At 42.6% G+C, this 24,203-nt stretch overlaps 3 protein-coding genes across 7 annotated transcripts; 1 reads left to right on the top strand and 2 right to left on the bottom strand.

Annotated features, from left to right (window-relative positions):
• The first annotated feature begins 7,943 nt into the window (after positions 1 to 7,943).
• LOC134195820 (sentrin-specific protease 2-like) lies at positions 7,944 to 10,346 on the top strand. 5 transcript variants are annotated; one of them, XR_009972432.1, is made up of 10 exons: positions 7,944 to 8,037; positions 9,224 to 9,288; positions 9,353 to 9,432; positions 9,538 to 9,622; positions 9,682 to 9,732; positions 9,794 to 9,857; positions 9,930 to 9,995; positions 10,074 to 10,138; positions 10,205 to 10,217; positions 10,277 to 10,346. XR_009972432.1 is itself a non-coding variant. In XM_062664904.1 (8 exons), the coding sequence occupies exons 1-7, from the start codon at positions 8,001 to 8,003 to the stop codon at positions 9,947 to 9,949; spliced, it is 402 nt and encodes a 133-aa protein (XP_062520888.1). In that variant the 5' UTR covers positions 7,944 to 8,000; the 3' UTR covers positions 9,950 to 9,995; positions 10,074 to 10,346. The 5 variants fall into 5 exon arrangements, 1 of the variants encoding a protein (XP_062520888.1); XR_009972430.1 differs by having other exon boundaries at positions 10,202 to 10,217; XR_009972429.1 differs by having other exon boundaries at positions 10,202 to 10,346.
• Positions 10,347 to 13,694: 3,348 nt separating this feature from the next.
• Positions 13,695 to 17,356, bottom strand: LOC134195409 (solute carrier family 2, facilitated glucose transporter member 8-like). Its single transcript, XM_062664433.1, has 4 exons — positions 17,266 to 17,356; positions 16,901 to 17,194; positions 14,956 to 15,198; positions 13,695 to 14,892 (listed from the first exon to the last, which is right to left on the bottom strand). Exons 2-4 carry the CDS (start codon positions 17,171 to 17,173, stop codon positions 13,858 to 13,860), a joined length of 1,551 nt encoding a protein of 516 aa, XP_062520417.1. The 5' UTR covers positions 17,174 to 17,194; positions 17,266 to 17,356; the 3' UTR covers positions 13,695 to 13,857.
• A 2,391-nt stretch (positions 17,357 to 19,747) lies between these two features.
• Positions 19,748 to 24,202, bottom strand: LOC134195623 (BTB/POZ domain-containing protein KCTD5-like). The gene is made up of 6 exons (XM_062664677.1): positions 23,965 to 24,202; positions 21,170 to 21,278; positions 21,023 to 21,114; positions 20,645 to 20,740; positions 20,454 to 20,585; positions 19,748 to 19,856 (listed from the first exon to the last, which is right to left on the bottom strand). Exons 1-6 carry the CDS (start codon positions 24,163 to 24,165, stop codon positions 19,824 to 19,826), a joined length of 663 nt encoding a protein of 220 aa, XP_062520661.1. The 5' UTR covers positions 24,166 to 24,202; the 3' UTR covers positions 19,748 to 19,823.
• Position 24,203: the final 1 nt, after the last annotated feature.

The raw sequence follows: 24,203 nt of genomic DNA, 5'->3' as shown, positions 1-24,203 counted from the left end.
ACATGATCAATCGGTTCATCAAATGAGTATGTAAATTGTGTTGAAATCAATAAGGTACACATCTTTTGTCAATTTTCTTCTGCAAAAATCTGAAACCTTGTCGTCCAGTGTATAATGTCATTAGTTATCATTCCTTGTGGCCACAATATTTCAGCATGGGGCCACAATTTACCTCATTACCATGGAAATGACAACCTGAATTTGGAACGAGTTTGTGGTGGTCATAGTAGGACTCACTATTAAATTATATATTTACTGCTAGAGGGCGGAGAATGACGTGAGCGGTTGCTTAAGAGATCTGGAGCCCTATCAGATATAGTGTGCTTTCAGCTACTGGTACTGTAGCCTTTTGAGGACGAAGATTTACGCATATGCATCACAATGATATGCATAGCTAATCATATTAGCTGGACAAACTAACGAATCACTCACCCAAAACTAGGCTATGCTCGCATCAGACAACACATTTCCCTGACCTTCGTTTTCCTTGCTGGGGAAGCAAATCCCAATGTAAACCTCAACGAGACGGGTCTGAGAGTACCTAGCCACAAGGGTGGCGACGAACGGAAGAGGTAACGTATCGCTATCTGATGTGTTGACCATAGGACACGCGTTTTGTCAAATGGTTTGCTGGTCATGTGCTCGTCACAACTGTGCATGTAAGAGAGCAATTGATAACTAAGAATATCACCGTACAGTTATAGTTAGCTAAGCGGCGATTCTGAATGCACTAACGATTGTGTGATATCTTCTATATTTGGATAGAACTACTGTTCCCGCTCACACTCTCTTACTCGGGTTCCCCGAACTAAGCCCGAGTCCTGTACTACCACATTCCTTACCCTCTCCTCAACAACAACAAAATAACGCAACAAGACAAATAAAAATTACAGTCATATTGTTAACTACTTATAAATCTAGTCGCTTCGGTGCCTTCCTCACTCGTTGCGACCTCCGAAATTCCGTCATTTGGGGTTCCCTCTCTTCCGTTCTAATAGTATCCTCTGGTCTGAGCCGATTCGTTGTCTCCCTTTTGAGGAATTCCCCTTCTCTGTCTGGTTGTCTGTTTGTACCGGCGTCTGTGCCGAAACTTGTTCGTCCTCCTTTCCTTGAAAATCTCCCCTCTGCTCTTCTGTTTGTCGATGGGTCTCTTTTTGTTTCTCTTGCGCGTGTGCCGTGGGCTTACCAACATCTCCTTCGTAACTGGTTGTTTGTCCTCCGGTGTGCCATTGCTGTCCGCCAGCACTCGTAATTTTTCCTGAAACGTTCTTACTTCCATGCATCTTATTTCCAAACCTTGTTTCGACGTTTGTACCATCCGTTCAGCAAGCCCGTTTGAAGCGGGGTGATAGGGCGCTGAGTTGATGTGTGTGATACCATTGGATCTGCAAAAGAACTCAAATTCTTGACTTGTGAAACAAGAGCCATTAGCGGATACTATGATGTCCGGTATACCGTGAGTTGCAATGGATGCTCGGATACTCTCAATTGTTGCCCGTGACGTAGCTAATGACACGGTGTGTACCACTAATCATTTTGAAAACGCGTCAACTAGCCTCGTACCAGACCCTCTCGCGCCGTCGTGCCCGGTTCCCGTATAACACGACAACGCCTGAGAGGGTCTGGAATCATACGGCCTACCGTTTATACTATTAAATGATCAAACTAGCTCGTATGTCACCAAGCCTCAGGCTACTAATACAATTAGTCTAATAGTTATTCTTATGTGTCACACGGAATGTCTTGCAACAGACTTGACCTTCCATTCGTACTCTACTTGTTTCCTTTCAGTGTTGGTATCCTGTCTCTATGCAAGCTCTACGTATTTGCCAACCTCTCTGGGAAAGAGGACTTCCTCTCCAAGAGACTCTAGAGCGGAAGTCAACACCGTGTCTGACAGCACGCTCTGCCAGGCACCAAATGTTCCCGAATCGTACTCGAGCTTCCCGATTTGTATTGTTCCCGTAGCCTAGCACAGTAATAGAGCTGCACCTAGTGCATCCCTATTCCAAGCTACCTAGACTGCTGATCGAATCACATTGGACATCACAGCTTCAGATAACGTAAATCGAACTCAGGATCGAGCTCCCTCTGTGAATGAATCTCCATGCGGCAAGGTGGGTCTATTCTCATGCAGCTGTGCAGGAACGAAATGTAAACAGTGAATGTATGCAATTGGATATCACAGCTAGCATAACTTTGATGGAAGGATAGCTTCATAATTAACTAAGAGCACGAGAGTGTTGACATTGGTGACGTGGGGTGATACTAGGTGAAGAAAGTAGGCGGTATGATCCCAGACCCCCTCCGGCGTTGTCGTGTTATACGGGAACCGGGCACGACGGCTCGAGAGGGTCTGGTACGAGGTTAGCGTCAACTATGACCAACAACATTCTTGCCATAATCGGACCCGCGTAGTCCACTTGTAATCGCGACCACGGCCGGTTTGGCCACTCCCACGGATGTAATGGAGCCACCGAAGGCATCCTCCCGTGTTCCCGACACCGACCACATGATTTCACTACTCGTTCCAAATCAGCATCTATCTTCGACCACCACACATACCCTCTTGCTAGGGCCTTCGCTTTACAAATGCCGGGCTGGCCCTCGTGCACTGTGTCTAGCACTTTTGTCCTCGTTCGTAGGGAGACTACTGCACGGTGACTCCACATTACGCATCCGTCATGTACTGAGAGTTCATTTTGTCTGTACCAGTATGCTTTGAAGTTCTCCCTGTCTGCATAAACGATATTTGACAACGATTTTGGCCATCCAGTCATTACCCACGAACTGACAACTGAAAAAAACAAGGGTCTTTACCCGTTTGAGCCTTTATTTGTTGGACCGTTACTGGCGATTTCGTCTAACTGCTCCATAACTAAAACAATTTCACCCGGCGCTTCCTCTCGGGTTTCTTAACTTGTAGACGGCTCAATGCATCTGCATTCCCATTCTGGAACCCTGCCCTGTATCGTAAATGGTAGGTGTAAGCCGCCAATTTCAACCCCCAACGTTGAACTCTACTAGAGGCCATTTCGGAAATGGCTTCCCTTCTTGAAATAGTCCAAGCAGCGGCTTGTGGTCCGTCGTTGTGGTCAAACACGTACTTATGGAATTTATCCACGCCAAACACCAGGGCCAACGCCTGAGTTGAGAGTGCTTCTTTTCTGTATTGTGCAATGAACGCGACGTGAACGCGACCGTGCGTTCCGTTTCATTTGGCCACCTGTGAGACAGGACTGCATACTCCGTACGGAGAAGCATTGCAGGATACGACAATGTCCACATGGGGATCATAACATGCCAACACTTGATAGGACAACATTTTCCTATTGGCCTCCTTGAACGCTCTCTGCTGTTTCCGTCCTCAATGCCAACGTACTCCTTTCTGGCGCTAGTGTGGTGGAAGGTCGAGGTAGAAATCTGTTATTGTAGTTTATTAGTCACAAAAACTGCGTAATTCCTGAAGGTTACACGGAGCCTGGGCTTCCTTGATTGCTTTCACTTTGTCTGGATCCGGGTGAATGCCCCGGTCATCTATGACATGACCAAGATACGTGACCATGAACGCGCACTTGTCTTTTCGTAACCTAAATCCTGCGTTTTCTAATCTTTGGAACACCTCCTCCAACCGTTCTGCGTGTTCTGCTCCCGTCGCCCCTATGACAAGACTGTCGTCCAAGTAGTTGTCAACGCCAGGAATTCCTTTGAGAACATTCTCTAAAACTCTCTGAAAAATGCTGGGTGCCGATGATATTCCAAACGGCAATCTCGTGAACTGGAAAAGTTCCCTTTGTGTGTTGATCTTCGTGTACTTTTGTGATTCAGCCGATAAAGGAACTTGGTTGTAAGCCTGTCTCAGGTCAAGCTTGGAAAAATATTTCCTTGAAACAATTTTGCTATCATGTCTTCCACCTTGGGAACTGGATAAATGTCCAGCCGCGCCGATCGGTTGACAGTTTGTTTACAATCACCACATATGCGTATTGATCTATCTGGTTTCACCACGGGCACGATGGGTGCCGCCCAAGTTGCATGTTCCACCGGTCTGAGAATTCTTTCTGCTTCTAGCTTCTTCAACTGGTCGTCTACTCGTTGTCTCGAAGCGTACGGAACACCGCGTGCTTTACAGAAACGTGGTGTTTCGTTAGGATCAATCATAATAGTCGCCGCTGCGTGATCGTGCTCCTCTTCCATAGTTGATCCTCGTCGCCAATGTGATACCTTTTATATATTGGATAGAACTAGTGTTCCCACTCACTCTCTCTTACTCGGGTTCCCCGGACTAAGCCCGAGTGCCGTACTGCCACAGATTGCTCGATTTATTGTAAGGTTGTAAGGCAGCCGCGTCCCTATGGCGGTTCGGGGGTGATTAGAACGAACCGACCCTCTTCATGATCAGTTGGTGGTCCGCTTGTACTCAAAGTGTACCTCTGCGTGTACACGGCCGATCAGACTCAAGGGCGTATCCAGAGGTGCTTAGAGGCCTGGAGGCATGCAAAAACTTGTAGTCTAGATATTTTCAGTGTGACATGTGTATAATATAATTTTTATAGACACTTTATGGTTCGTTATTAAGAGCTTTACCTGTCTCGTTGCACAAACAACAATTACATTACTCGTCTACCCAATCACTTAGATTTGTCCTGTTCATCACTGTCAACGCTTGAATCTTCGAAGTCTAGAATGTCTGGCAGCAGCAATTTTTGAAGTTGTCGTTTGGCAATGTAATCCGGGGGCAGTGTCGTGCTCTAGCTTGTAGTATCCGAGACAGTTAGAGGTTGTTCACGTGTACAATATCTTTTGCGTGTAATCTGCTAGCATAGCGTCTCTTATCATCACATTTTGGCGACGAGGATGACAGAATCTAATGCGGGTAGTGTTCTACGACCGGGACAAGCGATGCGGAGGTGTCCACAGAGGTGAGGCCCCTTTTATCGGCGTACCGGTTTTGGACGCTTGGACGCGTTTGACGAGCACACAGACGACGGAAATCATTACGCTGAACGCATGACGTTCTACTTCGCACTCAACGGTATCAAGGACGATGGTCAGAAGCGGGCAACCTTTCTTTCAGCAGTTGGCGCCAAAACGTACAAACTGTTGCGCAGCCTCGTAGCTCCTAGCAAACTTGGGCTCAGGTCTTTTCAAGCCCTTTGTGACGTTCTCAGTAAGCATCAAAATTCACGTCCTTCAGTCACGCTGCAACGGCTGCGGTACAACAGCCGTGTTCGCCAATCAGGTGAGTCTATCTCAGTATTCGTTTCTTCGCTTCGGGAGCTTTCAGAATATTGTGAATTCGGGGAATCATTGGAATACATGCTCCGGGATCGCCTTGTGTGCGGAGTTGCGGATGAGCGTATCCAACAGCGCTTGCTGGCGGAACGGGATCTGTCTTTTGGTAGAGCATGGGACACAGTGTGAGCCACGGAAGATGCCAACAAAAACACGGAGAAAATCCAAGCGGGCTGCAGTAACACTGTCTCACTGTCGACTACGGCCGAGGTCCAGTACGTTCAGAAACGCCAGAACAGCCCACCTTGCTACCGTTGCGGTGAATCTGGCCACAACTCGGCTAGTTGTCGGTTCAAAAACGCAAAGTGTTTTTCTTGCAAGAAACTGGGGCACGCAGCGAAAAGTGTGATCAAATGGCACACCTGACCAGGCAGTCTCATCAAAGCCAGCATGAGCTACCCACACCCTTGAGATGGACTATCAGCAGGACGGAGGAGATGAACACAGTTTGGAATACATCCACAGACTCAACGAAAGGAAGCCAGCTGCCCTTAAAATTCAATTATCAGTAAATGTGACACAGCTAGAGATGGAGTTGGATACAGGTGCGTCTTGCGCTGTCATCTCTGAGGAGACCTACAGGAAGATATGGGGTCCCAATCCACCTTCTCTGCGGGACACTTCCACGGTATTGAGGGCATATGGAGGGAAGGCCATTCCATTACTGGGCGTGTTACCAGTTCAAGTCAAGGCAAATACAGGGGACAAGCCCCAGGCCTTGCAGTTGCATGTTGTGCGGGAGAAAGAACCCACTCTCCCTGGGCCGAGACTGGCTATCGTACATTCGCCTGGATTGGGGAGAAATCTTCAAGGTAGGTCGGGACCGGGAATTGGACCGTGAATACCAGAATGTTTTCAGAGATGAATTAGGGAAGTTGCGTGGGATTTAAGCTACTATCCACGTCGATCCCAACACACCACCTCAATTCTTCAAAGCTTGCAAGGTACCATATGCACTTAGAGAGAAACTGGAAGAGTCTTTGTTTAGGATGCAAGAACAGGGCATCATTTTCCCTGTACCATTCTCTAACTGGGCGGCGCCTGTGGTGGCAGTAGTCAAAGCCGATGGGTCGGTGAGAGTTTGTGGAGATTACCAACTGACAGTGAACCAAGCCAGTCAACTGGATAAGTACCCACTGCCAGACATCGATGACCTTTTTCCAAGTTGGCAGGAGGGCAAACTTACAGCAAATTAGACCTCAGCCAGTCATACCAGCAAGCAGTGCACGATGAAAAGTCGCAGGAGTATGTTACAATTAACACCCACAAGGAGCTACTTTGATTTCACCGGTTACAATTTGGTGTTCATTCAGCTCCCGCCATTTTCCAACGGGTAATGGAAGAGTTGTTGCAGGGCCTAGATGGTGTACCTGGACGACATTTTAATTATGGGAAGGAGCAGGAAGGAGCACCTTCAGCGCCTGGAAGAGGTCCTGTTCATCTTTTTACTGGGATTCTTTCGTTCGAACGGGACTGGGAAGAATCTTTCGTCCCAATGGGATTTTCATGTTTTTCGTCTTCGGTTGAGACGTTGAACTTTCTGAATGCAATACATACACATTTCGCTCACTTTTACACAGTCTGCAAAGTCTAGTCGTTTTCAGAAACGACGTAGAACGCCAATGAACCCAAGACAAGTTTGCCTTGGTAACAATCTCGACGCTAGGCGTTATCTACTAAACCTAAAAATTGTCTGCGCTGTTATGGAAACCACTTAAAATGCTTTTGAGAGTCAGAAAAGCAAATCAAAGTTTGACGGCCCTGTCAACCAGACCGTACTCGCGCATCTCGACGGGTAGATTCGACTCTTTCATGTTCACGTCTTACGTCTGCCGATGCTGAAAATGCAATGACACTACTTTTCACAATAGAAGCAACCCATTCAGTACTTTGAAACAGCTCTAGATCGGTCGGAAATGTCGAAATCCCGTTCAGACGAATTCGTTCGAACGGGATTTTGCTATCTAGCGTGATCTTTTGCGCGTAAAACACGACAAAACGTTAGACGCTAAACGTATCAAATCACGGCATTGCTTTCACGATGGCCATTGAAGCTTCTTGACGTCAAGAAACGCAAGGTAAGATTCTGTTGTCCTTGTTGACCAGACCGCACTCGCGCCTTTTGACGACTCATTTGCCATTTCATGTTCACGTCTTACGTCTGCCGATGCTGAAAATGCAATGGCACTACTTTTCACAATAGAAGCAACCCATTCAGTACTTTGAAACAGCTCTGGATCGGTCGGAAATGTCGAAATCCCATTCAGACGAATTCGTTCGAATGGGATTTTGCTATCTAGCGTGATCTTTTGCGCGTAAAACACGACAAAACGTTAGACGCTAAACGTATCAAATCACGGCATTGCTGTCACGATGGCCATTGAAGCTTGGAGACGTCAAGAAACGCAAAGTAAGATTCGGTTGTCCTTGTCGACCAGACCGTACTCGCGCCTTTCGACGACTTATTCGCCGTTTCATGCTCTCGTCTTACGTCTGCCGATGCTGAAAATGCAATGGCACTACTTTTCACAATAGAAGCAATTCATTCAGTACTTTGAAACAGCTCTGGATCGATCGGAAATGTCGAAATCCCGTTCAGACGAATTCGTTCGAACGGGATTTTGCTATCTAGCGTGATCTTTTGCGCGTGAAACACGACAAAACGTTAGACGCTAAACGCATCAAATCCCGGCATTGCTGTCACGATGGCCATTGAAGCTTGGAGACGTCAAGAAACGCAAGGTAAGATTCTGTTGTCCTTGTCGACCAGACCGCACTCGCGCCTTTTGACGACTCATTTGCCATTTCATGTTCACGTCTTACGTCTGCCGATGCTGAAAATGCAATGACACTACTTTTCACAATAGAAGCAACCCATTCAGTACTTTGAAACAGCTCTGGATCGGTCGGAAATGTCGAAATCCCGTTCAGACGAATTCGTTCGAATGGGATTTTGCTATCTAGCGTGATCTTTTGCGCGTAAAACACGACAAAACGTTAGACGCTAAACGTATCAAATCACGGCATTGCTGTCACGATGGCCATTGAAGCTTCTTGACGTCAAGAAACGCAAAGTAAGATTCTGTTGTCCTTGTCGATCAGACCGTACTCGCGCCTTTCGACGACTTATTCGCCGTTTCATGCTCTCGTCTTACGTCTGCCGATGCTGAAAATGCAATGGCACTACTTTTCACAATAGAAGCAATTCATTCAGTACTTTGAAACAGCTCTGGATCGATCGGAAATGTCGAAATCCCGTTCAGACGAATTCGTTCGAACGGGATTTTGCTATCTAGCGTGATCTTTTGCGCGTAAAACACGACAAAACGTTAGACGCTAAACGTATCAAATCACGGCATTGCTTTCACGATGGCCATTGAAGCTTCTTGACGTCAAGAAACGCAAGGTAAGATTCTGTTGTCCTTGTTGACCAGACCGCACTCGCGCCTTTTGACGACTCATTTGCCATTTCATGTTCACGTCTTACGTCTGCCGATGCTGAAAATGCATGGCACTACTTTTCACAATAGAAGCAACTCATTCAGTACTTTGAAACAGCTCTGGATAGGTTGGAAATGTCGAAATCCCATTCAGACGAATTCGTTCGAATGGGATTTTGCTATCTAGCGTGACCTTTTGAGCGCAAAACACGACAAAACGTTAGACGATAAACGTATAAAATCACGAAATTGCTGTCACGATGGCCATTGAAAGTTGTGGACGTCAGGAAAAATCAAAGCGAGTTTTTCCAGTCCTTGTCGAACAGACCGTACTCGCGCCCTATGTCGACCATTCAGTATCAGGGAGACTGAGTGCTCAGTGGTATACTACGTACGAAGAATAAAGACTCACTTAACCTACATAGCTAAAGAGTGAATGAAACAAGTATAAAAACACTTTGAGAAAATGATTTGTGTTGATTTTTTAGCTAAATGTTTTCATTATGAGCTTCTTGCCATTCCAGTTTACTTAACCAATCATTGGATAGAAGTTGTAAGCCATGAATGTATTTGTTTCCTAAGTTTTGTGTTCATTTGTATTTCTTCAATGAATTAAGATTATAGATATAGTTCATCAAGCCTTTCTTGTCTTTGACTCGCTTGGAAAGAAGCACGAACAAGTTGTTTTTGACTTGAAGTAAAGTGATTTAGTTTTTCTATAGCTACTTACAATTGTGTGCATGCTGGAGTATAGAGTCGACGAAGTCACTTAATTTTAACAACGTTTTTTTGTATCTAACAGACTGTGGATTACGGATGTGTACCGTTTAGTCAATGGATCGACTCTAGATGTAACCGACTCGTCGTTGATATACCCAATACCTCAAGTAAAATTGGATGTATTAGTACTATCGTAGTTAAGCAGAAGAAATTTTCATGCATCTAGAATTATCCGCAACAAACCGATCCATTTAATTGTGGAATATGGACTTGTGTGGTAAGTCTGTATAAACTCGTCTACTAATTCCAAAAGTAAATGAATATACTTGTTGTTACAGAACATGCTTTCAGCAGCTGTGGACAATCCTCGTGTAGCCAGCAACGTATGGCAGATTTGGAGTGGTATAAACATTAACTGAGTCCATTACGTCGATTTTTAACTGTTACTAAATTGTAATTTTTGTATGATTTCAGAATTCAGATGCGAAAAGTAAACCTTATTCACCAGGCGAACACCTTACAGCTAATGACTCTTTAACGGTATCAACACTGCAAAAAAATTCAGATACACACTGTATCTATTTGGACATATGGTTATCACTAATCTGCTTATGCAAGGTATCGTTCAAGCCAGGAAAAGTACTCTTTTCTGTTGAAGGCACAACAGATCCCGACAGATCAAGGTATAGGAGCGTGATCTACAAGTAGCATATTTGAGCACAAAAATGTGTATTATTGTTTATCAGCAGCTATTCTCCGAAGGTTCATACATTGTGTATTGTGTTTCTGTGTTCCATACGTTCCTTGTTGTTGTTAAACAGAAAGTCAAAGAAAGGAAACTGATAAAACGTGATTATAATATTAGATCGTCTGCAAAACGGAAAAGAACAGGTAAATGTTTGCTGTGCATAATATTCTAAGCATGCCTACCCAATTCGTCTCTAAACATTATGCAGCAATCTCGCATATATGTATATTAATGTCGAATTTTTTGTATTCACGGTCTTTTTCATTTCATACTCAGAAAATAAACAATTCGAGTGATGAATTGAATCAACTGAAGGTATCATGCTGTAGCCTGGCTCTTTTTTGCTTCAAATACATGTTCATCTTTCTACAGTTATCGAATGTACTGTTGATGAAATAGACGGGACATTGTAATACCTGGAACAGAACGGGTATATTAGAGCATTGCTGAAAGCATGTCCTGTCCGGAGCTCCCGAAAATCTGGAAGATCGCTCAGTTTTCACGACATGGGAAAGAAATCCAAGAAGCAGAACACCTCCTGGTAGGAGCCAAGTTTCCAAAGGCTATTCAAACTAAAGTCAAAATGTTTCTGAAAACTTGGTATTTCCAAAACGAAGTGCAGCCGTGCAAGAGCCATGAAATCGATGACTTTATGCAGTGGATGGGAGAAACAGGGGACTGGAGATACGAGAACAAATCCATGCACGCTATTTACCACATACTGACTTATCATCATCGCCGTAGATGGGCTACTGACGAATTTGATAAAAAACTGAATAAAGAAAAAATAAGTATTTTATGCTTAGACGGTTTCAGATAAGTGAAACGTGCTGTTTTAAAATTTTCAAATTAATTTCAGTTTTATCTCTAGATAAGAAAGAATAGCAAATATATTTACATGAATTAATATTTCTCTTCCAAATAGTGCTTTGGATGTGCGTTTCTGAACTTATATTTACAGCGATCTAAAGTCCATCATAGCCTAACTATTTTAGATTGTAAACTATAACTAGAGAACGTCTGATAATACAAGTAGAGAAAGTGATCAGACGCATGGGTCTACTAGGTAGTGTTTGGTATGCACACTTATTTCGTTCATGTCATCATCATCTCCTACATCACATCTCTAATTGCATACCAGAGTAGTGTCACACTTGACTTCAGCGTAAATATAAAGATCGAGATGCACACAACTGCTGCAAGTGACGAAAGCGTAAAAAGATTGTGACGTAAGAAATGAGCAATGAACAATCTATAAGTTAACTAATTAATTAAAAGTACACACTCATCCCTAAATATAAACCGATCATTTTCTCAAAGTGTTTTTATACTTGTTTCATTCACTCTTTAGCTATGTAGGTTAAGTGAGTCTTTATTCTTCGTACGTAGTATACCACTGAGCACTCAGTCTCCCTGATACTGAATGGTCGACATAGGGCGCGAGTACGGTCTGTTCGACAAGGACTGGAAAAACTCGCTTTGATTTTTCCTGACGTCCACAACTTTCAATGGCCATCGTGACAGCAATTTCGTGATTTTATACGTTTATCGTCTAACGTTTTGTCGTGTTTTGCGCTCAAAAGGTCACGCTAGATAGCAAAATCCCATTCGAACGAATTCGTCTGAACGGGATTTCGACATTTCCGACCGATCCAGAGCTGTTTCAAAGTACTGAATGGGTTGCTTCTATTGTGAAAAGTAGTGTCATTGCATTTTCAGCATCGGCAGACGTAAGACGTGAACATGAAATGGCAAATGAGTCGTCAAAAGGCGCGAGTGCGGTCTGGTCGACAAGGACAACAGAATCTTACCTTGCGTTTCTTGACGTCTCCAAGCTTCAATGGCCATCGTGACAGCAATGCCGGGATTTGATGCGTTTAGCGTCTAACGTTTTGTCGTGTTTCACGCGCAAAAGATCACGCTAGATAGCAAAATCCCGTTCGAACGAATTCGTCTGAACGGGATTTCGACATTTCCGATCGATCCAGAGCTGTTTCAAAGTACTGAATGAATTGCTTCTATTGTGAAAAGTAGTGCCATTGCATTTTCAGCATCGGCAGACGTAAGACGAGAGCATGAAACGGCGAATAAGTCGTCGAAAGGCGCGAGTACGGTCTGGTCGACAAGGACAACCGAATCTTACTTTGCGTTTCTTGACGTCTCCAAGCTTCAATGGCCATCGTGACAGCAATGCCGTGATTTGATACGTTTAGCGTCTAACGTTTTGTCGTGTTTTACGCGCAAAAGATCACGCTAGATAGCAAAATCCCATTCGAACGAATTCGTCTGAATGGGATTTCGACATTTCCAACCTATCCAGAGCTGTTTCAAAGTACTGAATGGGTTGCTTCTATTGTGAAAAGTAGTGCCATTGCATTTTCAGCATCGGCAGACGTAAGACGTGAACATGAAATGGCAAATGAGTCGTCAAAAGGCGCGAGTGCGGTCTGGTCAACAAGGACAACAGAATCTTACCTTGCGTTTCTTGACGTCAAGAAGCTTCAATGGCCATCGTGAAAGCAATGCCGTGATTTGATACGTTTAGCGTCTAACGTTTTGTCGTGTTTTACGCGCAAAAGATCACGCTAGATAGCAAAATCCCGTTCGAACGAATTCGTCTGAACGGGATTTCGACATTTCCGACCGATCTAGAGCTGTTTCAAAGTACTGAATGGGTTGCTTCTATTGTGAAAAGTAGTGTCATTGCATTTTCAGCATCGGCAGACGTAAGACGTGAACATGAAAGAGTCGAATCTACCCGTCGAGATGCGCGAGTACGGTCTGGTTGACAGGGCCGTCAAACTTTGATTTGCTTTTCTGACTCTCAAAAGCATTTTAAGTGGTTTCCATAACAGCGCAGACAATTTTTAGGTTTAGTAGATAACGCCTAGCGTCGAGATTGTTACCAAGGCAAACTTGTCTTGGGTTCATTGGCGTTCTACGTCGTTTCTGAAAACGACTAGACTTTGCAGACTGTGTAAAAGTGAGCGAAATGTGTATGTATTGCATTCAGAAAGTTCAACGTCTCAACCGAAGACGAAAAACATGAAAATCCCATTGGGACGAAAGATTCTTCCCAGTCCCGTTCGAACGAAAGAATCCCAGTAAAAAGATGAACAGGTCCTCAAACGGCTCCAAGATGCAGGGCTCCGAGTGAAACGTGACAAGTGCAGGTTCATAGAAAAGGAGGTTATTTATCTTGGGCATATAATTTCCGCCCAGGGGTTGCAACCCACAAAGAACAAGGTGAAAGCTATTCAGGAAGCGCCGACACCAACTGGAACCTCTGAGTTGAAAGCCTATTTGGGAATGCTCACATATTATAACAAGTTTTACCTCATTGGGCTTCTGTTCTGGCACCACTCTATTTTCTGCTTAATAGGCGTAGGAACCTAAATAGAACTACATGCTATACTTAGGCATGAGAGGCCGTTGGGATCGACAAAATCTGTAGAAATACGTCAAGCAACAGCAGCAAGAGAGTCACAAGGTTTCTAGAATAAGAAAACCCTGATTTGCAATAAAGTTGATGCATACCATAACTTCCATACCAAATATGCACTCATTAACATTAATATTAACCCCAACTCACACAAAAAACTGACTGCTACATAAAGTACTAGGTTAAATAAAGACAGTACACTGACATGAACGTCACTGCCTCTTGTGAGAAAAAGAATTTCTTTGTTTGGAATCGAAATATCGTTCTATCTCTTCCAGTGATTTCCCTTTTGTCTCAGGTACAACAGCAACAACAAAACACACAGCCAGTAGTGACACCCCTCCATAAAACCAGAATGTTCCATAGTACCTCATGGTGTCTGTAAAGTGATGAAACAGATAAGTGACAATGAATGATGACGACCATGTGACAGAAGCCGCTATTCCTCCAGCTGTTCCTCGAGCACGTGTTGGAAGAATCTCTGACATGATGAGCCATGGTATAGCACCCAAACCAAGAGAAAAACCGGTGATGTAAACCATAAGACAAAGAAGAGATAACCATGGTACAGAAATGTGGTAATGTGCAGGAATCGTGTCTGGATCATTGAGAGCTGAGTTGATCTTGAAGTAAACACCTATTCCAATTGCACTGATACTCATTAGAGACCCAGATGTAATGAGTAACACCCGCCGACCAAATTTGTCCATTACCAATCCAGCAATTATGGTGATGACAAACTGTACGGCACCAATCATTGTTGGTTCATAAATCTTTAAAGAATGTGATGGATGTGTCGTGTTGGTGATAACACTAGCAAAGAACATGACAGAATTGATGCCAGAAAACTGCTGGAAGAACATGAGCATAACACATATGAAAAGTGGCTTGTACAAAGTTGGTCTACGAAACTCAGAACACGATAATGTTTCCTGTTCTTGTAAGCTTCCTTCAATCTCACTGAATTCATTTGCAATGTTTGCGCAATCTCCCCTCAACCATGTCAGGGCTGCAATAGCTTTCTTTTGCTGACCATCCACAAGCAGCCACCTTGGTGTTTCAGGAATAAAGAGCATCGAAACAGCAAGTGAAGCCACTATACACATAGCTACAACAGCAAGCCAGTAGTATGGCTTGATCCAGACGCCCAACAAATATGCAACAAGAACTCCAACGGTGACTGCCACTTGATTTAATGTCCCAAGGAAACCCCGGTAGGAAACTGTTGATACTTCAGCGATATAAATCTAGATAGATGTAAAACTCATCATGCACTAATATGGTAGAGATACTGTATGACATCAACTTACTGGTACTGCCACTGATGCCATCCCGAGGCCTATTCCTGACAGTGTTCTACCTATGCAGAGAGGAGCAAGAATGTGGGATTCATCTTTCTGATCTTGCTGACTGAATGACGACGGCAGGACAATAAGTAGCCATCCCAATGTGAATGGCAGGCAAGAAAGAATGATGCTTGCTTTTCTGCCCAATCTTTCTGCACACTGACCACCAAGTAGGCTACCAACTATGGCACCAATATTGATGAGAGACTAAGAGGGAAACAAAACAACCACAAACTATGCATATCACATTTCCATTCATCTGCCTGCCTATCTGCCTGCCTTCCCCGCCCTCTTGCCTGCCTGCCTCCTTACAACTGTATGTCTATCTGTCCCTCAGTTTGTATACATATGTTTTCATAATTTCAGCTATTACAACAAAGCTACTGTAGGCTAAACATTCTGTGCCTCATATGGGAGCCACACGCATCAGACAACAAACCATGTATTAGTGGAGTAAGCGTATGTACTTAGTAAAGAGCTAGCAGCTACAGTCTACAGTCTTGAAGTGTATATATGTCATTCTAGATATTTTCTCTATTTTGTCTGTCTGTCTGTCTGCTTTGTTTTGCATAAAGTTAGCGCTTGTTATCGGTAGAGTAAGCGTTCAAATAAAACAATCTGTCTGTCTGTTTGTCTGTCTGTCTGTCTGTCTGTCTATCTATCTGTCTGTCAATACATATATTTCTTATACAAGACCTTATTACAGTTTACAACATGCTAAAATCAGCAAGTTCTACGTCAACTTGGACCGAAGAGGTCCCTCATACAACTAAGAGTCAAAACAGTTGACAATAAGCTAATAGAGTTACTCAAGGCACCAACTGAGTCACCACTATACTGGACTCTGCTCTGTCTGTCTGTCTGTTTGTCTGCATGTCTGTTTGTCTGTCTGTCTGTCTTTCTTTATTTTCAACATCAATACTACCATACAGTGATTATCAGTGAAAGGCACCACAGCTGAATAGTGAGTTCTAAACCCATGGGTCGAGTTACACAAGTCACATTAACAGAAACAAAGTTGCAGTGAATAGCGTCTCTAATACAGTCAATGTTTTTCACTTGATGGCTAATCTTCTTTGACAAAACTTTAGCATTACATCTGTCTGTCTGTTTGTCTATCTGTCTGTCTATCCATATGCATGTATGGATGTATGTACGTATGCAAGCGTATATGTTTGTCCATCACCCTATTCATCCATCTTCGTGCATTCTGTGTTACCAGTCTACCTGTCTGATTGACATCAGTCTGAAACAGCAGTTGCAATGTTGCACACTCTGTGCTTTTAAAAGCAAGTCAATGCCATAGGAAAGACTAATTCCGACGATGCACTTATTGCCTACCCTCAGTCTCTAAAATGTCATTCAAATTCAGTCCAATTTCACAAACAAAGCCATGCCCAGAGTAGATGCTTTAGTAAAAGGGTTTATGAAAGGCCAAAGTGGGAGGAGAACAAGAAATTGCTGAACCACAAAATGGTGCCTTCTCCATAAATTAGGCAAAAAACAGCCCCATGCAGGGAACACTAAACCAAATTCTAGATGCTTAATTAAATCGGTAAACAATCATTGAGGAGAACTGTAATAATGTGTGTAGATTGTTTCAAACCCATTAGCTAGCGTGTTTACACAAGGTCAGCTAACTAACCAAAGGCACCTCAAAGCCAAAATATCTGCTCACACACGTACAACCTGAAAGTTTGTGTAAATCACAATTTCACAAGACAGCTAGAAGTTCACGCCATTTACAATACAGCACGTATCTTATCAGACCAAAAATTTTAGAAAGTCTACTGTTTTAACTTTAGCATTAAGTGACTCTTGATACAATTACGTATGCTAATTAGAAGAACACTACAGCTACTGTACTCATGATCCACTGATTTTGATTCTAACTCAACAAACCACTTACCCCAAACCAGGCTATACTCTCCTTGGACAGCGCATTTCTCGGACCTTTGTTGGCATTGCTGAGATCAGCTGTAGCTGGGGAGGCAAATCCCAGTCCGTATCCGAACGAGACGGGTCCGAGAGCGGCCACGACAGTGGCAACGAACATCCGAACCACACCCTGCCTTGTTATTGACTTCTGAGACTGTAGAAGAGGTAGGGTATCGCCATCTGACGTGTTGACCATAATACTGTCGGGATTAAATATGTGTTTCGTCGAGTGTTTAGTGTTCATGCGCCCGGTTACGTCAAACAACTGTAAGAGAGAGAGAGAGTACCATCATATAGTAACACGTATCGAAACGTCGATTCTGAACGTCTACTTACGATTGATACGCTTTCTAACTGTGTTGGACAAACCTTGCAACCCTGACAAGGTCGTGACAAAAGTACTGTACAGTGTAGCAACAGATTTTCGGATTCCAGACCAAAGAGCGCGGTGACCTCGTCTGTCCGACCAGACCGGCCAGAAATTCTCTCACTGCGGTCCAGCATGGCAACCAAATGGGCGAACCGTCTATCACATCCGCGAAACGTTTATGAAAGAGTTTCTTATTAGAACAGTGTCTACATTGTATGAATTGTAAGAAATCAAAAATTGAAGCAGACTCTTCAAAATTCTGCACACAGAGTTACCAACTCACATGCAACTTGCGTGAGTCTCACGCGAGTTCCTTCAGGTCACACGCGAATTCCTTCAGGTCACACGCTCACACGCAAGGAACCCAGATCTCACGCAACTTTTAGATTGCTGGAAGATCTAGGCACACGTGTACAGTGAAACTGTAGGTACACCGTAGATTCACGTAAAAATCTGTAGCGTCTGATAGAAATCTAAAATCTAACGAGACTGCCCTAGAGTGATCGATCATTACGAATAACCAACCCCAGGCAAGTCTAGTTCTGAAGCTGTCAAACATATTCAGCCAATTCTAGTACTGTACTAGTCCGCGCATCCCTAATTTCCCTCCTCCTTTTCAACTTTCGGATGTCGTCAGGAAGTCCAAAACAGGGAGGGGCTGATTACGCGAGACTGATTTATTGCATACCTAGACTATATTGGTTTATCGTTACTAGCAGAAATTCTAATTCTGCGAGTACTTGCTAGATAATTATTGTCTAATGCGTATTGACACACTATATGTTGTTTTTTAGATATTTAGGTATTAGTTTTGTGACCACGCCTATATGTAGATATAAAGTACTGATGAAAATCTGAGATCTCACACATTTTCAGTATTCCTGGTTGGCAACTCTGTGCACATATAATGTTGAACGTAGGCTATTACCATTTAACTGACACCGATTCAAAGGCCAAAATACAAATTTTAATTACCGTGGTAACAACGCTGCGCACGTCCCGGATAAATACTAATATAAAATTTTTCCTGACATCTAGAGCTTTGGAAGTTTGTGAAACCTAGAAAAGAACGACATTATCCGGTTGAATCGAAAATATTCACCTTAACGTTTTCTTAACGCAAACATGACTTTTCGTCCCGTGGTGCTAATGTTAGCTCTTTGTCACATACGGGAATCTATTTAAAGCAATTAATCGAACACGTGACTAGGAGTTGTGTGCAAATTTTCACTGCTCTACGACGCTCCAGTGCTAAGCTATCAATTTTTTTCTTGTTGTAACGGACATTTTGAGAAAATGCCTGTTGGATACTGAGGTAGGAAAACTCTCGTTTCTCGCTTGCAAAAATCGAGGTTTTTGCTACAGGTAGCGCGAATGCTGTTTCTGTCGATTTTTGCGATCACACAGCACAATGCATGTACGTCCATTGCTTTTCAAACGTAGGAGGCGTTCCCATGTCACTCGCGACCAGACTACCAGACACTACTAGCTATGGATAGTTAATCGGTTTGCCTTCTGGCAGCTTCGATCTTGCAAGCTTACGACCATGCAGATGCAGAAACTTGATGACCTTTTGCTCTTGCTCGGCGTATGTCATACCACGGCCACGTTTCTTTCTCTCATACGCCAAAGGCATAAGGATTCGAAAATAGGATATAGCGTTCACAAAGAAAAAGAAATAACACTGACAGGGAAATTCTGGAGTAACACTCGCGTGATGCACTTGTGGTTAGGTATTTGATGCATTTCAACACACTTTTTGGGCGTTTCGGAAGACTGCTTTTTGCAGACTTGTGTATGAAGGATCATAGTATTTTTGAGCTTAAGAACAAAATATTGTCATGTTAGTGAAAACCAGGGTATTACCGTCCTACAATGCAATGATCATCTACTCTTTGGTGTTTAGCTCTAGTTTTGAGTGTACCCACAGTGGTGGGTACATGTGTGTATGTAAATTCCATAATGTGTAGAGACCATTTACGGACTATACCGTTATTTGAGTGGCCTTGTGGGACAGATATCATCTAAATTCATAATTCTGTGGTAAGATCTGCCAAGGCCAGTGTAAGGCCAGGTCTAAAGTGATGTTTGTCATCTAGAACTAAAACCAGAGTTAAATTAGAATTTATGATATAATCGTTTGTGTCTGTAGTGTAGGTCTTTCTCCGCCGTGAGGGGGAGGAGATGCCGGCTGGACTCTCGAGCCTAATGTTCTATCTTTCACCCAAACTTGGTAATAGTACCATGAAAAATATAGTAGATAATATAATAATAATAATTAAGGCCCCGCTTGCCCATCATGGAGGGGCATAACGACACACATACACGGCTTTGATTACTTTTAGTATACAGTACTTGCAACAAATCGATGGAAGTCCATGAGATCCACATGGATTGGTGTGTAACTCATAATCAAGAATATGACATCTGATTTAATTAAATCAGGTATTACATATCTACACTTAGTTTATTCAAATCAACAGATATACACACATATATATATATATGTCTCAATGAATAGTATCTACCACATTCTTGACCCCCGATCAAGCAGCTCCTGCAATGGAAAAAATAAAAGTGTGCAAATTAATTGCAACAACAAAAGCAGTAACAACAACATCATACTGTGTTGACTCTATCTTCTCTCATGCACTGCATGCATTTCTGCTACTAAGTCTTCAGTGTAATCCTCTAATTGTCTATATCTAATACAGATCAGGTACAGCACTGTACTATAGTTGACTCGCATCTAGATTACACATTGATTGCTCTAGATGTACATCTCAATGCCATTTCTTATCAAGTTTGGGCCTATATCAGACATCTCAGCAATACTGATAAACTACACGTGCATGCTTAATTTGAATGACATTGGTGCATGTACATTCTATATCAAAGCAACATGTACATTATGCAGGGCACAGGTTGCAACATCATTATAACTTGTAGGTTAATTCTATTCTACACTACACTGACACGAGATCATTCTGGACATTATGCACCACCACAAGATGTATCAGTGTGGTCATGAGCATCTCTTTCCACCCAGAGCCAGAATTATAGAATATGAATGTCAATATTATTATATCATATTATACCCAAGTGAAATATATCGTGAGTGAGAATAAACACCATTCGTACAGCCATGCCTCACCCTTGCTTTTCCATCAGCCTGTTCTGTTGGTGATGCATTCCTGTGTACATCACTCACATCCCTAGACACGACAACCAAGAATTCTGCCTGGTCGGACCCACCATAGTTGTATTGCGATCCAACGCTTACAATCTAAAAATTTAAGACACTGAAAGCAATGTGAGTGAAGGTGGAATGAATTTAATTCCTACTTGTTCTATTTTCCAGCCGTCAGTGAAAGTAGACAGCATTTGTGTTAGCTCACCTTCCTGACACTGCAACACTCTGTACACATGGTTTACATTTGCCTGTCAAAACAACATTTATCTTAAACATATAAAGAAACTACAGTATACTTTCTTGGTACTTTCACATGCTACATGCTATCACATGTACATACACACACACAACAACAACAACAAAAACAGTGGCAACAAGAACAGCAACAACAACAACAACAACAACAACAACAACTGCAACTCCATATTTCTGCAGTGACTGTCACACTGTAAAAACTGTGACAAACAACTTACAACTCTCATACAAACAAATGCATTATTAAAACTACAAACTGCTTTAAGGTATAACACCTTGCATCGATCTAATTCCCGCTGTTCAATTCTCCTTTGAACCATCAAAGCTAATGTAGGAATGTTATAAAACTCTGCTTCCTCATAGACTCCTGCATTTTATAATAACTTACTATACAACACATCATGTGATACCTTTATGCATACCTTCTTCCGCAATGTGTTTGTTGATGACCAACTTGCCATGACGAAGATAGTTTAGTACAGGAGGAAAGTAGGTTGGATCACGATCAATCAAATAAGCTCCACTTTCATCCTACAGCACAGTGTAAATATCGAAATTAACTGACACACATCATAAAATTCGTACATACCATCACTATCTGACAGCAGACTAATTTCACCTTGTTGAGTGTGTGTGTGTGTGTGTGTGTGTGTGTGTGTGTGTGTGTGTGTGTGTGTGTGTGTGTGTGTGTGTGTGTGTGTGTGTGTGTGTGTGTGTGTGTGCATTTATATATATCTATATATTACTGCTTGTAAAAATAAGATCAAAACGATGTTTGTTTGTTAGAAAAAGCAGAACGGCTCTGCTCAAACTTTGTCAATGCATTAGTATAAGGTACCAAGGAGGAAGGGTTAATGAAAATACAGGGTATACATGAGTACTGTAGAGTCAATTAATCCTATGACATGGACATTCAAGAAAAGAAGACATGACAAAACAATGGCTAGATACGCACATAGTCTCAAACACCTAAAGGTAATCTGATATTTGTGTTAACTCCTCTACATCTCAACTTTCAGTTAAGTAAGAGCCATATGCAGCACCAGTGATTGCCCATACAAGACACTGATGATAAAGCAATTAAGTCATTTATTAGCTAAAAAGATGCCCATGACAACAACACCCTGCTAAATACATATAAACAGTCAAAGGAATGCCAGACTATCTCACTTACAAGGGTATTTTACTGGGTAGGACTGCACAAACATTTCCTGGACTACTTATTGAATAAACAAGCAACACTTTGTAGACCACATAATGATATTCTACTCAAAAGATTAGCATTTCGCAAGAGTGGGATGGCCTGACCGACATACCCATCAGCTCCTTCATGAACTTCATTGGACACTCACACCAACTGGCAACAAGTTCACATCAAAACACTTCAAAGATACTCTTGCAGATATGAAGGTTGGTAGATAACGTGTAAAATAGATTACAGCAAACACAGGTAGAGTTACGTTTGTATGTACTCATGCCAAGCCAATAAATCAGACAAAAGTTACTCTCTGTTCATGCTCGCACCAGTTTTCCATGTGAAGTGAATCATTGCTCACACAAGCAATTTGTGACTCATTTTCACAAAGTGTCTACTATATTATTGAAATGTTTTATGCCCTCACTGTTTGCTTCATCTCTAGTCACCAGTCGATAAACTTCTATCATCTTCACTCACGACACATCCTTAATTAATAGTAAAAATTGGACAACTGTCCTAATTCAATACAGTTAATTAGTATGAAATACTACCAGCTCATATGTAGTGTTATAACACAGTCTACTAATGTTGCCACTCTAACTAAAATAACTGATTGAACCAATCGTCAATACCGAGATTAACCTTTTCAAACTCTTAGACATTGCCTGCTGACATAATACCTCATGTAAGTATTTAACTAATAATTATTACCTTAATTAAGCGTCTAGTTCTATCAGGACAGGGCCCGTAGCCAGGATGAGGCAGAGGAGGTCTTCACCTCCTCTGATTTTTAGGGTGTGTCACAATAATCAAGCTGCAGCCATAACTATTGAAGTAGACGCTCTGGTGTGTACCTCACCTATAACAGAGAGCTGCTTATAAATCTTTAGGTATTATTGGTTTTTCAAGAGCATTCGAATTTTGCTCTTTTGTAAGCTCAACTTGAAGCCAATTCTTAACTAACTCACTCTAGGCACTAGCCTTAAAATTTTTAGTGTAAGAATGCCTGGTACTTCAGTGCAGGCAACAGACAGGTGGAAGTTCACGGCTCTGGCATACGGCTCAAGCTAACCAATAACCAGGACAGAGAAAGACAAGGACAGAGAAAGACGCTGTATACAGTACCAGAGGCTGCTATGAAATTGGAGTTTAGAATGATGACAACACTCTCTAGACAAAGGGACATGTACAAGGATCGATCTTTTCACATTTTTCGGCAGGTATACAAGCACAACATTTTGCTGCCATATGCTAGACTGCCATAATTGTGGTAAATGTGTCTGTTTCTGTAGACGAAACGAGCAGAATTCAGTGTCAGACAGTAGATGCACATACAAGGGATGTACTTGCAGCCAGCGTTAAAAGCCCAGTAGCTGGTCTGGTACTCCAAGGAAGTGGACCAGATCCAGGAATCATCAACCATGCAAGAAAGGCTAGACAATATCATAGTGAGCAAAATACAATTCAAAAAACAAATGAGCTCCAAAAATACACACCTTATGTTCCCAAGGCAAGGAAAGGAACGGGTAGTATTCACACGATTGGAAAATACTCATGTCTGGAATAAGTACAAGTCTCGCCTCCTCTATTTTTTAGGTCTGGCCATGGCCCTGCAAGATGGATTACTACAAATGTTTACGGATATCGCCTTCATTAGAGGAAACTGTTTAATAGTCATCTCCTTTCAAAAAATCTAGTATCAACCATACGAGTTGCAGGAGTTTTCATCACTCAGCGTGCCCACCAAACCACTCCAAGATAACATCACCACATTGATCTAATTACTATACATCCTACATACTAGTTTAATATTACAAAATTTATTCAGGGATTTTTACCAGTTTTAATCAGAGACGTCTCGTTTGGAGAGACCCACCTGCATTCTAATTGCACGCTCGAAAAGTGTCAGCCTGCAACTGCAACTCTTCGACACGTGCACACTTTCGAGCGAAACGCAAAAATTGGACAGCGAAATCGAAGCCTCGTGCGTCAATCACAATGTTTTATGCAAACCCTTACTTTAGCTGACGGCAATTCCGGATCATCTTGTACGAGACGACACAAGAACGACAACGGTTCTTTGCACAAGGTGGCTTTACTCGTCATAAAGCAAGTGCCTCCGACGTTCAACCTCACCCAACCTCGCATGCCCTTCTTTTGGGTCTCAGTATCGTCGGACTGCGTCGAGACATCACGATGACGTGCTTCACGAGAAGTCATTACCTCTCGAGATCAAGAACAAGTCGAGTGTCTAGTGC

This window comes from Corticium candelabrum, chromosome 20 (assembly GCF_963422355.1).
Source record: "Corticium candelabrum chromosome 20, ooCorCand1.1, whole genome shotgun sequence".
Classification (NCBI taxonomy): domain Eukaryota; kingdom Metazoa; phylum Porifera; class Homoscleromorpha; order Homosclerophorida; family Plakinidae; genus Corticium; species Corticium candelabrum.
This window is presented reverse-complemented; position numbering and strand designations above follow the sequence as displayed.

Coding starts and splice junctions, on each gene's coding strand:
- LOC134195820 (XM_062664904.1), top strand. CDS start 8,001: ATGGCCATTGAAGCTTGGAGACGTCAAGAAACGCAAG. Junction 8,038..9,223: donor GAGACGTCAAGAAACGCAAG/GTAAGATTCTGT, acceptor TTGATTTTTTAG/CTAAATGTTTTCATTATGAG. Junction 9,733..9,793: donor GTGGAATATGGACTTGTGTG/GTAAGTCTGTAT, acceptor TTGTTGTTACAG/AACATGCTTTCAGCAGCTGT.
- LOC134195409 (XM_062664433.1), bottom strand. CDS start 17,173: ATGAACACTAAACACTCGACGAAACACATATTTAATCCCGACAGTATT. Junction 15,199..16,900: donor AGAGTATAGCCTGGTTTGGG/GTAAGTGGTTTG, acceptor TTTCCCTCTTAG/TCTCTCATCAATATTGGTGC. Junction 14,893..14,955: donor TGGCATCAGTGGCAGTACCA/GTAAGTTGATGT, acceptor ACATCTATCTAG/ATTTATATCGCTGAAGTATC.
- LOC134195623 (XM_062664677.1), bottom strand. CDS start 24,165: ATGACTTCTCGTGAAGCACGTCATCGTGATGTCTCGACGCAGTCCGAC. Junction 20,741..21,022: donor GGGAATTAGATCGATGCAAG/GTGTTATACCTT, acceptor TTGTTTTGACAG/GCAAATGTAAACCATGTGTA. Junction 20,586..20,644: donor ACGGCTGGAAAATAGAACAA/GTAGGAATTAAA, acceptor TTAAATTTTTAG/ATTGTAAGCGTTGGATCGCA.